This window comes from Mixophyes fleayi, chromosome 6 (assembly GCF_038048845.1).
Source record: "Mixophyes fleayi isolate aMixFle1 chromosome 6, aMixFle1.hap1, whole genome shotgun sequence".
NCBI lineage: Eukaryota > Metazoa > Chordata > Amphibia > Anura > Limnodynastidae > Mixophyes > Mixophyes fleayi.
Window position 1 is genome coordinate 12,819,681 of NC_134407.1, and position 12,621 is coordinate 12,832,301.

At 43.2% G+C, this 12,621-nt stretch overlaps 1 protein-coding gene across 1 annotated transcript; it reads right to left on the reverse strand.

Moving 5' to 3' along the window:
- Positions 1-410: 410 nt before the first annotated feature.
- LOC142160674 (T-cell surface glycoprotein CD4-like) lies at positions 411-12,594 on the reverse strand. The gene is made up of 8 exons (XM_075215531.1): positions 12,588-12,594; positions 12,160-12,291; positions 8,631-8,870; positions 7,295-7,639; positions 5,096-5,338; positions 3,833-3,957; positions 971-1,038; positions 411-891 (listed from the first exon to the last, which is right to left on the reverse strand). The coding sequence occupies exons 1-8, from the start codon at positions 12,592-12,594 to the stop codon at positions 858-860; spliced, it is 1,194 nt and encodes a 397-aa protein (XP_075071632.1). The 3' UTR covers positions 411-857.
- Positions 12,595-12,621: the final 27 nt, after the last annotated feature.

The window sequence follows — 12,621 nt, forward strand, 5'->3', positions numbered from 1 at the left end:
ACTCCATCCACATCACCTGACTCCCCTCACCACTCAACCCCAAAGCCATCGCACCACCTGGAGGTAGTTTTGTTGCTGACTCAAACACTGGCTGCGGTAATCTTGTTACAGGCAGCCTTGTGGTGATGTTACAGAGAGAGAGAGAGAGACTATTTAGTCCCGTTGATGGCATTGATTCAGCCCTGGTTTAAATCCTGGTTATTTCTGGATGAGTTAGGTAATGCTGCATCTTCTAAACTAAGATTCACAGGCAGCATTGGCAATTATGTACGTTTAGGCCTTTTAGACTTATTGAGGTGTCATTCTGTACACAAGACCCTTTCCTTTAACTAAATTTCAGCCTTATGTGGCCGCTTTCCTCATAATGTGCTGATGTATTAGGAAGACATGAAGCGCATTGGAGGCAGAGGCACGGTTAAGTTAGATTTATTTTGTTATAGAAAATACACAACTGAAGCTTTACACAAGAGAAGTAATTAGAACAATCTTCTGGCGGTTTCCAGCGGGTGCGGGGTTAATGGAGCAATGTACAGCGGGTGTCACTGGTAAGATGCTTTACAGGCAATAGTTGCATGTAGTTATGTGCTGCTGTTCTTTTACTAGTAATGGTCTGCAGATCTCTGTCGAGGATAGATTAGTGGAGCGATGTTCTGCACAGAGAAAAGTTCAAGATTCCCCACAAACACATGGAAGGGTTTCAGAGGGTAACAAACTGCGGGTCCATGGCCAGGAATGGCTGCAGAGAGCTGATATTTGGCATGAACAAGCCTCTTTCGGGGACGGACAACACACTCTGCAGGTCACTAGCAGGTCAGCTCCGTCTACCAGTGCGATAGTCTGCAGGATATTGGATATAATCACATGTTCTCTTTGAGCAGCTTGGAAGCAAATCTGGGAGAGAGAAGAGTCAACAGATGAGTCTGGAAGTGGTTGGAACCAGCTGCTTATTTACACATAGTTACACACTTACCCCTTACACTGACATCGCCTCTGCTGGTGGATGTTCTGCAGCAGCCACGCCCTATACCGGGCCCTCCGCTACAAAGAGAAGCAGCAATAATCAGCACAAACACGCAGACCATTGTCACGCAAACATCAGGACATATACAAGGGAATTATACACAAAACTGCTTTCCACAAAGTAAACTTTATTATAAACAATGTAAAACTGTGCAAAGTCTCCAAAATAGAGAGATTATATGCATATATGGGGCTACGTTAGGTCTTTTGGGTTAGTGGGTGACTGGAATCAACCAACAAGAAAGTAAATTGGGGGCCGGTTCAGGGCCGAAAGATGATAAGTGCTGAGGATGTAACAATAAGGTTTTCAATATTGGGTGAGGCAGGGGAAAATGCAGGATTTGTAGAGGGGGGTTTCCACACCACGCCACCAGTGGGCGTGACCAGCATGCATGGGGGCGTGGCTATAATATTAGACAGTGCTTGGCTGCTCCTCAACTCTTCCTATCCCCATAATATACATGGGCAATGCTGCGTGCACTACTGTTAGGTGCACGCAGCTCTCCCTTGTCAAGCAGAGCTGTGTGAAGCAGGAGCAGGGTCCAGCACCCTCAATTATACAGTGCCCCAGGCTTGGAGGGGGGTTTCCAGGCACTAGGAACCCCTCCCCCCTCGGTTTGCCTATGTGAGGGTGCTGCTTAGCCCTAGCTAGAGAAAGATGAGAGCAGGGGGAGGTACAGGCGGGAATAACTATAGTGATGAAAGGGAGAAGTTAGGGAATGGCCAATGGGAAAACAACAGGGCAGCGGAATAGCGGGCAGCGCTTGGGAGTAAAAGGAGATTAAAAGCAATACAAGGTGGGCTGGAGACAATAGCCTGTTCATAGGCAAACCAAGGGGGGGGGGGTTCTAGTGCCTGGAAACCCCCCTCTACAAATCCTGCATTTGCCCATGCCTGTTGGATCTGCAATGTCCCATCCGTCCACACACAATATACAGGGTCATTTATGTCACTTGCTAACATCATCCTATTCTAGATGGGACATTAATGGGGAAGGCAGATCTCTATAAATGTTAGCGTATATATCGGCTTCAACACTGATAAAATTGTTAACTAAGAATCTCCTTTTTTGGGAAAGAACGACCTAGTTTAACAATAAAAAGCTGTTTTTTTTGTGTAGTTTATTTGCATTTATTTTAGGTGTGCTCGTGCTATTTTGCATGTTTTTTACGTTTAGTTACTTCAGTGTAGAACATTTTGGAGTCTTTAAATAACAGGGTTTGTGCAGACACTTTTTGGGTTTTGATTCTCTAACAAGGAAAAAAGCCTCCTAAAGACGAGTAGAAAATCATTTCTCTGCTGCCTTTGGTGTCTTTTGCCTTGGTCTTATTAAGTCTATTCAGACACTATACATACACCCCTGCCTATATGGTGCTATATCTCATCATTATCTCCAAGGAATATAGAACAGTGGAAACACCAGCAGCTGTTTACACCAGACTAAATTGTTTTTCCTTCTGAAATGCGTCAGTTTTGAAGGTGTTTATGAATCACTAATGTAGCTAATTAATAACAAAATTGTAATGTTATTCACCAACTGTTTGTAATTATAGCCAGCAATGTTTCATATTTATATACCCAAGTTAGTTTAAAGGCAAAATTAGAATGTATATGCTTATAACATACAAGAACTGGTTTCCCATAACTTGTATGGCAACAACTGTAGTGCATTTTGTTTTATAGTATGTCTAAGTCACGACTGACGATAAGTAAAACTGTGTGTTATATTGGCTTTCCAAGAGATTGGACACACCACTGAAAATTTTGGACTTTGCCAAAAGGTTTACTGAACTGCCAGAGACTGCATTAAGGGTATAAATTGCAAGCCCATGAAACCAATATAATTGTGTTAATAGATTTCCAGTAATAGGCCCTACATCTCAGTCATATGCATACATTTGGGATTTCAGTAACATCCAACTTCATAATCTGATTGAAAAGCTGACTTTTATGGCTGGGACTGAAAAAAGAAATATAAATAACCCATGTAAGTAACTAATGATGATGGCTGAGTGATAGGCAGCAGGCTAGTGCTACCAAGGTCTCTGTAGGGGGATGGTGGAGACACTTTCCCTCCTTGTCTTTATCCCTTATCCCCCCAGCCCAGTGGCGGATCCAGGAAGGGGCGATCACCCCCCCTAGCAGGGGCTTGCTGCCGGCGGCTGCACATTATGTGCAGGTCCATTCAGCAGTGACAGGCAGGGCCAGCGTGCTGCCCGGCCGGTCTGATTGTGCTTTAAACACAATCAGAGCATCCGGGCAGCACACTGTCCCTGCCTGTCACTGCTGAACGGACTTGCACATAGTATGCAGACGCCAGCAGCCTCAAATGTCAAAAAGGGGGTGGGGCCTAAATTGCCCCTCCCTACATCGCCCCGGGTAGCAGTATTCTCTAGATCCGCCCCTGCCCCAGCCCACACCTGTCTCTCATCTTGGTTTCCATAACAGTGGGGTTTTGATGTGATCAAATGTCCGTAGCATGTAGCAAGTTTTCCTAGCATGAGCAAATAGTGTTTCCCTCTCACTGTTGTGCATTAGACTGTGCCTTGATGAAGGAGGAGTCATTGACATTTAAGGACATGTGATGAATTCCAGCCCTCCAATTGGCTGTTTTCTCTTTCTGAACAAATTTGCGACTCCCATGTTGACCCCATATTTAGAAATTGTCTCTCTGGTCATGATAAATCAATATTAAAATTTCAAACTTTGCTAGTTCATGTCTCTCAGCTCTAGTCACAACTACTTTCCTTCATGTTTGGGGCATGAAAGAACAGAGAGGTACAAAGAGAGGGTCATTGTTTCCGTTACTCACCATCCTGCGGCATCGAGCGGTCATAATAGTTATGGTCACCACAATTAACAGAAGCACCAGGACTCCCACTCCAACCGCTACCCAGACCAGGTAGTTTGACATATCCAGGAAAATCGGCTGCGCCTCTGAGGAAAGAATAGAAGACAAATATTTCTCATTTTAAAAGATTGAGGCAACTTCAGTAGTCCGTGTTGTGACCTATTGGTGTCTAACATTGAGCAGGGTCTGAATAAATTGCCACTAGACACATAAAATGATAGATAGATAGATAGATAGATAGATAGATAGATAGATAGATAGATAGATAGATAGATATGAGATAGATAGCGGGGAATTCAATTAGCCGTGTTACTTGAAAAAGTAACGCGGCTTGCGCACTATTACTGCTATTACGGTACTTTTAATGCTGGCTTTCTGCTCGCAGCTCCCGGGTTAGAATTACCGTAATAACGGTAATAGTTTTAACGCCACATTACTTTTGCTAGTAACATGGCTAACTGTATTCCCCACATAGATAGATAGATAGATAGATAGATAGATAGATAGATAGATAGATAGATATGAGACAGTGGCTTAGTGGTTAGCACTTCTGTCTTGCAGCACTGGGGTCATGAGTTTGATTCCCAAAGATGGCCTCATCTGTGTGGAGTTTGTATGTTTTGCGTGGGTTTCCTCCGGGTGCTCCGGTTTCCTCCCACACTCCAAAAATATACTAGTAGGTTAAATGACTCCTATCAAAATTGACCCTAGTCTGTCTGTGTGTTAGGGAATTTAGACTGTAAGCTCCAACGGGGCAGGGACTGAAGTGAATGAGTTCTCTGTACAGCGCTGCGGAATTAGTGGCTCTATATAAATAACTGATGATGATGATGATAGATAGATAGATAGATAGATAGATAGATAGATAGATATGATACAGATAGATAGATAGATAGATTTCATGTGTTTATTTGTTTGCTGTGAACCATTACACTTGTGTTCTATAGCTAGAAAAGAGAGGGAAGATAGAACACCATTTGCTTTCGCAACAGCCAATACCACCAGACTTCACAAATTGAAATTTGAATTTTGACACCTATTAAACATCTCAGGTCTTACTAAGTTTTATTGTGATGTGTGATTTCAGCTAGCAGCACACTTTAATACAATGTTCTTCATCTATCCAGGAACAGGATTGGCTGGACAATCTCTCACTTTAGTGGAGTGATCACTCACATAGAGTAAACAAGCCCAGTGTCTATCACACAGATATTTATGACTCACCCAGCTCCAGGTTAGCGCTGACCTTCCTCTCCTCTCCGACAACAACGCCGCAGGTCCAGTCTCCCACAGTCTCCGGTAAAACGGTGACTTCCTTGGAGAAGTTACTTTTCCCCGCTTGCCCACAGAATTCTTGTCCTATCTTCAGATGATACCAGCACAGCTTATGGTCTTTGTCAATGCAGGTGACATTACACAGGAGATTGACGGTGGACTCCATGCTGATGCCACTGTGTGACGCAGACACTGAGAAGAGACATCAGGGAACAGAACATCAGATATAACACAGACGTAGGAACCCAGTTATCACATACAGTGGGAGCGAGGAAGCCGGTATTACACAGAGACCCAACAGACTGTTTTGTCCTCAACAATCTAATCAATCAGGACCTCTGTGATAGGTTCACCCAGATACAATTTAAAATAAGTTTCTTAATCAAAATAACAAAATAGCCCTTTTGGCTCAAGGGTAGAGTAAAAGTCAGTTTGGCGCTAGTGTGTTTGGATTGGGCCGGTTTGTGGCTTGGTTCTTGGTTTCTTAGGTCCATCTGGTAATCAATCAGTTTAGTTTAGACATTCAGCGGTGCAGAGAGTCTCGTTATTACATTTTAATTGTCCCTATGGAGTAGTGTGGGACACCCAAGTATCACCCGGCGACAAAGTTAGTGTTATCCTGCCACTGCTTCCCACGGACGTGTGGTGCGGTTCAGACATGTATGCTTTGGAACATCATGCAGAAATGTACATGTATCCAGGGCCCTCTTAAGAACATCTTGGGCCCCCAGGCACAGCAGTGCATCGGGGCCCCTATATATACAGAAAAAAAAAAAAGATTATATATATGGGCCCTGCAGCCCAGGGGGGCCCGTCGGAGGCAGCAAAAAAAACCAAAAAACCTGAAGAAAATACTTACCTTGCGGTCAGCTGGCGATCCGGCTGCCTCTATGGTCTTCTCCTTCGTCGCGCTCCGCAATGGATGTCGGGCGGCGTGATGATGTCACGCCCGACATGCACTGCGAGCGCGACGGAGGAGGAGACCAGGGAGGGAGCCAGATCGCCAGCTGACCGCAAGGTAAGTTTTTTCTTCTTTTTTTTCAGGTTTTGTTTTTTTTTGCTGCCTCCGACGGGCCCCCCTGGGCTGCAGGGCCCCCGGGCACCTGCCCATTGTGCCCAATGGGAAAGACGGCTCTGCATGTATCATGTACAGAAATATACCTGTACATATGTAGCATTCCTCCCTACACAGATAAACAGTTGACTATATCACTACTGTCTCCCACACTTTATCATTCCTGATAAACCAATATAGTAACACTTATTTTCTTGGCCTCTTAAAGTGGACCTCGCTTAGTTTTTAAATACACATTTAAATATTTAACAATGACGCTGCTGACTTTTTTCCTGCCTGCAGCCCCTACCCACGGTTTGTCAGGAAAGACCCAACAATATGTAATTCACTCCTCTCATAGCTACTAGTTGGGCATAGGTGGATATCTGCCCCGTCTACGCCATCTTCTGCTTGTTAGTGGTGATCAAAATGTTGCACGTGCCGTGAGCGCAGGGGTTAACCTGCTGATCATCCTTCAGAGGATATTAATGTATTACCTAGTAGATGCCCTCATGCAGCATTTTAAAATTTATTTATCTTTAAGTCTTCTGTGTGTTTCATCAAAAGATTTTTTTTATCATTAGATTTGCTCATTTTGTTGCACTAACAACAAAAATCTCAGTCTCCCTGGACTTTATAGGGTTATGAAATAATCATCATCGTCATCCTCATCACAACAGTCAATTTGTTCTTTGGCTTAAAGGGTAACTCTGCTGCAATATGATTTTGCCTTTTGGAAATCATCCTGGCCTCAGAATCTTTCAGACCCCACCATGCCTATCATCCCACTTGCTCCCATTGTCTCTCATTACCCCCTCCCTTTAGAATGTAAGCTCTCACGGGCAGGGTCCTCTGCTCTATGTCTCGTGTCTGTCTACTGTCTGTCTTCCTCACTTGTCCCTGTCATGTCTTATGCTGAGTTGTTTCTGTATACCACGCGTATTGTTTTGTCAATTGCATCCATGCATCTATTATTCTGTTCTCTCTATACCCGTGTATATATTCATGTATGATTATGTCAGACCCTACGAAATCTGTGACTCCATATAAATAAACAATAATGTTGATGATGACACTTGTGGGTCTCATTTTACCTGCGAGTTTAGCCAGACACACATGGGTCAAGAGCGTCTTCTCTCTGCCGCCAATCTTTAGAGTAATTGCCATCTCGTAATGACCAGTGTTAGGGTTAGACAGAGAGACGCTCAGGTTATACAATTGCTCAGGTGGAGTTTTTAGATCGGTCGTTTCAGGCCAGGACGCAGCCATGGAAGTGACAGTGAGTTCTTTAATAATCTTGGACTGGTAAGCGATGTTCCCTCCTACAGTGCCAACTTCATTGGCTAGAGGTATCTGCCGCACCTTAAAATTGAAGATCCATGGGAGAGTTATGGGGTGTTTCCCCGCCATGTACACAATGGCTGAAGATTGCACAACACCTGTGAAAATGCAAAAGAAATATAAAGATTAAGGACAGTGGCAGATACATTAAGATGGAGGACAAATAAGAGACAAGGGTCACTTCTAATATAAAAGATAAAGAAGCATAAAAGGCAATATATATAATGCACACTCAAAGCGATCTCTAACGTCCCTTGCTTTAAACCACTGCCAGTAGATGGTTAGCTGCTCCTGTGTTTCCTCACCTACCTTCTCCTAACAGCTAACCTGAGCATTCTGGATGTGTCTGCGAGGGAGCACACAGGGAGAGACAGCGCAAAAAGTGCTAATGCTCATTCAGAGTTTTCTTTACAGTGGTGACAGTTAGTGGTGGAGCCAGGGAATACGATTTGTGGTTTTTGATTTTTACTTTCACATATATTACTTGATGATTTGTTTCTCTTTTTATAGTGTGGTTTACTTTTTAAGACATCAAAAACAGCTTATTTGGTGCATAAAAATAATTAATGAGAATATCATTCTTCCTAATTGTATGATAATTAGCTTGCAACAACCTATTAGCCTACGCTTCGATCTGTTCGTCTCCCTCACTTGAAAAGTGCAAGTATAACGGAAACGAGAAAAAAAAGCTAGCGAGCTGCGTATGTTTGTATGCTAATTATGTTAGTTACCTGAAGACTAGTGAGCTTAAAAGCAAAACAAAAAGAGCTGAGATGTCATCTATGTAGAATAACACATTGATAAAATCCAACAGATTCAAACAACTCTTGGAGGTAAATTTATCAAGCTGCGGGTTTGAAAAAGTAGAGATGTTGCCTATAGCAACCAATCAGATGCTAGCTATCATTTTGTAGAATGTACTAAATGAATAATAACTAGAATCTGATTGGTTGCTATAGGCAACATCTCAACTTTCTCAAACCCGCAGCTTGATAAATTAAATCTTTGGGCTCTCTTGACCATTATTTTTCTTTGTAAAGTAAAAACCATGAATCAGTAAAGATACATTGTGAATAGAGGTTACACTACCTTTAACTGCGATTCTTGTATCTATGGTCACGTCATTTGCACCATCTATTTTAACGTGACACACGTAACTTCCGCTGTCTACTAGCTGGACATTCTTCTTCAGCAGTTTGGAGTCCCTGCTAATAGATTCACCATCCTTCTTCCAGGTGACTTGTAAACCAGAAATAGTCCCGGGAGATGACTTAATGGTCAATTCCAGGTCTTCCGATGAGATGAGATCGGCTGAAGGGTTTACGGATACTGTAGAATAAAGCAAATGAAACGATAAAGTCTCCTTTCTTCACTTGGAGTAATGTCTTCCTTCTGGAAGGCTTTCAGGAAGCCAGATAGATGACTAACATCTTCCCTGAGCTGTTAGCTTCATGCAAGTAGCTTATATTTGCTACAGAGGTTGTATAAACAGTATTCATACAGTTCTTCAATGTTAATCAATGCATGTACATTGTCACAAAGCTGTATGACTCTGCGCCAGACATGATTGGGTGAATTGGGGGGGAGCTGGTTGTCAAAAGATTCCTATAAGGAACAAATAGCCTGGTAGTTTAATTGTCCCTTATATACAGTCATGTCCAAAAGTTTTCAGAGTGACACAAGTAATGGTTTTCACAAAGTTTACTGCAGTGGCGGATCTAGGGGGGGCGATCGGGGCGATCGCCCCCCCTAGCAATCGCCCCGGGCAGCACACTGTCCCTGCCTGTCACTGCTGAACGGACCTGCACATAGTATGCAGCCGCTGACAGCCTCAGATGTCAAAAAGGGGGCGGGGCCTGAATCGCCCCCCATTCCCCCCCCCTACATTGGCCCGGCTAGCAGTATTCTCTAGATCCGCCCCTGGTTTACTGCTTCAGTGTTTTTAGACCGTTTTGTCAGATGTTGCTATTGTATACTGAAGTATAATTACAAGCATTTCATAGGTGTCAAAGGCTTTTATTAACAATTACATTAAGTTTATGCAAAGAGTCAATATTTGCAGTGTTGACCCTTCTTTTTGAAGACCTCTGCAATTCGCCCTGGCATACTGTCAATCAACTTCTGGGCCACATACTGACTGATGGCCGCCCATCTTTGCCTAATCAATGCTCAGAGTTTGTCAATTTGTGGGTTTTTGTTTGTCCACCCGCCTCTTGAGGATTGACCACAAGTTCTCAATGGGATTAAGGTCTGGGGAGGTTCCTGGCCATGGACCCAAAATTTTGATGTTTTGATTCCTGAGCCACTTAGTTATCACTTTTGCCGTATGACAAGGTGTCCATCATGCTGAAAAAGGCATTGTTCATAACCAAACTGTTCTTGGATGGTTGGGAGAAGTTGCTCTTGGAGGATGTTTTGATACCATTCTTTATTCATGGCTGTGTTCTTAGGCAAAATTGTGAGTGACCCCACTCCCTTGGCTGAGAAGCAATCCCACACCTGAATGGTCTCAGGATGCTTTACTGTTGGCATGACACAGGACTGATGGTAGCGCTCACCTTTCCTTCTCTGGACAAGCGTTTTTGCAGATGCCCTAAAGTATGGTTGTCCAACCAGCGGCCCGCGGGCCGCATGCGGCCCAGCATGCCTGTAATTGTGGCCCAGCAGGAGTTTTGGTTGTGGCAAGGGGGCAGGGCTGAAAAAAAAATCCTGCAAAAAAAAAAAGAAAATACCTTGCGGTCACGTCAGCTGGCGCTCCGGCTCCCTCCCTGGTCTCCTCCTCTGTGTGGCGCTCGCAGTGAATGTCGGGGGTGACATCATCACACCCGACATCCATTGCGTAGCGCAGCGGAGTCACCCGCGCGAACTATCACCAGCAGTGAAAGATTATCCAGTATCTTATTGTTGTTACTCTGAATTTGGACTTTCTGCACCGCAATTATGAACTAGCTGTGTTCTCTGTATGTATCTAATATAAATATCAAGAGATAATTGTATTTTTAATATTTTAAACCATTTTAAATGTGCAGTGCTGAGTAGGGTAAAAATATCACCCACTGTTACTCTCATCGGAGGCTGCTCCATTAGCCATTTTTCCTGCCACCCTATCTTTAAATCCCTGTAGATTTCTATTAGTCCTCCTGATGCTACCTATATCGGTGATAATTTCAAACTGGTCAATAAAAAAATGATTCATGGGTGCAGAAAGAGAGGAAAAAAAAGTTTTTGGCATTTAATTACCCAAACCCCACTAAGTGACAGATGCAGGTAAGTTAAATTGCAGCTGGTAATGGGACTACTGCTTTAATCATGATTCTGCAACAGGTTTCCTAACTCTTACTAACTTCATTTCCAAGTAAGTTTAATATGTTAACTATGTTTTCTATGTTTTTTTTCGATGATCAGCTATCGTTAGGATTAGTGTATTTTATGTGCGGCCTAAACCAACTCGTCATCTTCCAATGTGGCCCAGGGAAGCTAAAAGGTTGGACACCCCTGCCCTAAACAATCTGAAAGTGCATTCATCAGAGAAAATGACTTTACACCAGTCCTCGGCAGTCCAATCCCTGTACCTTTTGCAGAATATCAGTCAATCCCAGATGTTTTCCTGGAGAGAAGTGGCTTCTTTGCTGCCTTCTTGGCATCAGGCCATCCTCCAAAAGTCTTCGCCTCACTGTGCGTGCAGATGCACTCACACCTGACTGATGCCATTCCTGATCAAGCTCTGCAGTGGTGGTGCCCTGATCCTTCAGCTGAATCAACTTTAGGAGATGGTCCTGGCGCTTGCTGGACGTTCTTTGGCGCCCTGAAGCCTTCTTCACAATTATTGAACCTCTCTCCTTGAAGTTCTTGATGATCCGATAAATGATTGATTTAGGTGCAATCTTACTAGCAGCAATATCCTTGCCTGTGAAGCCCTTTTTGTGTAAAGCAATGATGACTGCACGTGTTTCCTTGTAGCTAACCATAGTTAACAAAGGAAGAACAATGATTTCAAGCACCACCCTCCTTTTAAAGCTTCCAGTCTGTTATTCTAACTCAATAAGCATGACAGAGTGATCTCCAGCCTTGTCCTCGTCAACACTCTCATCTGTGTTAACGAGAGAATCACTAACCTGATGTTGGTTCTTTTGTGATAGGGCTGAAATGCAGTGGAAATGATGTTGTTTTTGGGATAAAGTTCATTGTCATGGCAAAGAGGGACTTTAAAATGAATTGCAACTCATCTGATCACTCTTTGTGACATTCTGGACTATATGCAAATTGCCATCATAAAAACTGAGACAGCAGACTTTGTGAAAAGTAATATTGTGTCATTCTCAAAACTTTTGGCCATGACTGGATGTTTTTGTGGGGCTGTATTAGGGAAATTAGACTGTATGTTCCCCTGAGTCAGGTACTGATGTGCCTCACTAAATATTATCTCTATACAGCACTGTGGAATATATTGTCACTATAAAAAAAGGGATGATCGTAAACATCGTCTAGATTGGATTTTGCCAAAATGAAACCATAAAATATTAATTTGGTAATTTTAAGAGCCTAGTTTACGAGCAAGTTATCCATCCTATCGTAAGATCCCACCACCCGATCTCTGCCGCACCGCACACATTCCTACCTTGGATGACCAAGAGCTCCACCTTTCGAAAATACTTTTCTTTAATGCAAGTGAAAGTGCCTGAATCCGACAGTTGTACGTTAGTCACTTTCAAGTCGTTTGTGGAGTGTGATGGGACGCTAAACCGACTATCTGTAGAAAGGATCAACAATGAAACAAGATAATTATTTATTTGTAAACTTCAGTGGTATATCCCTGCTCTGGTCTCTATGTGAATGTAGCAAGTAGACGGACTAAGATTGTAGTCAAACAATCCGCACCCAATATCTCCATTATGATGAAACTCTGCTCATTTGCTGAGCTACATTACACAGTGCATTAGGGTAATGGGTGGGGGGCGTTGTATCTATCCACATTGTCAATATTTGGGGCACTTGTATAACAGAAAGCAATACAACTATAAACAAGCAGTGCCCATTCCCCCATACCCGGCATAGCGCAGACTAAGGCCAGTAACAGAGC

Bases quoted from the DNA above. Each gene is read 5' to 3' on its own strand.
- LOC142160674 (XM_075215531.1), bottom strand. The intron at 8,871-12,159 runs GTAGGAATGTGT...TTTATTCTACAG, and splicing joins GGAGCTCTTGGTCATCCAAG to TATCCGTAAACCCTTCAGCC. The intron at 7,640-8,630 runs GTAGTGTAACCT...GCATTTTCACAG, and splicing joins TACAAGAATCGCAGTTAAAG to GTGTTGTGCAATCTTCAGCC.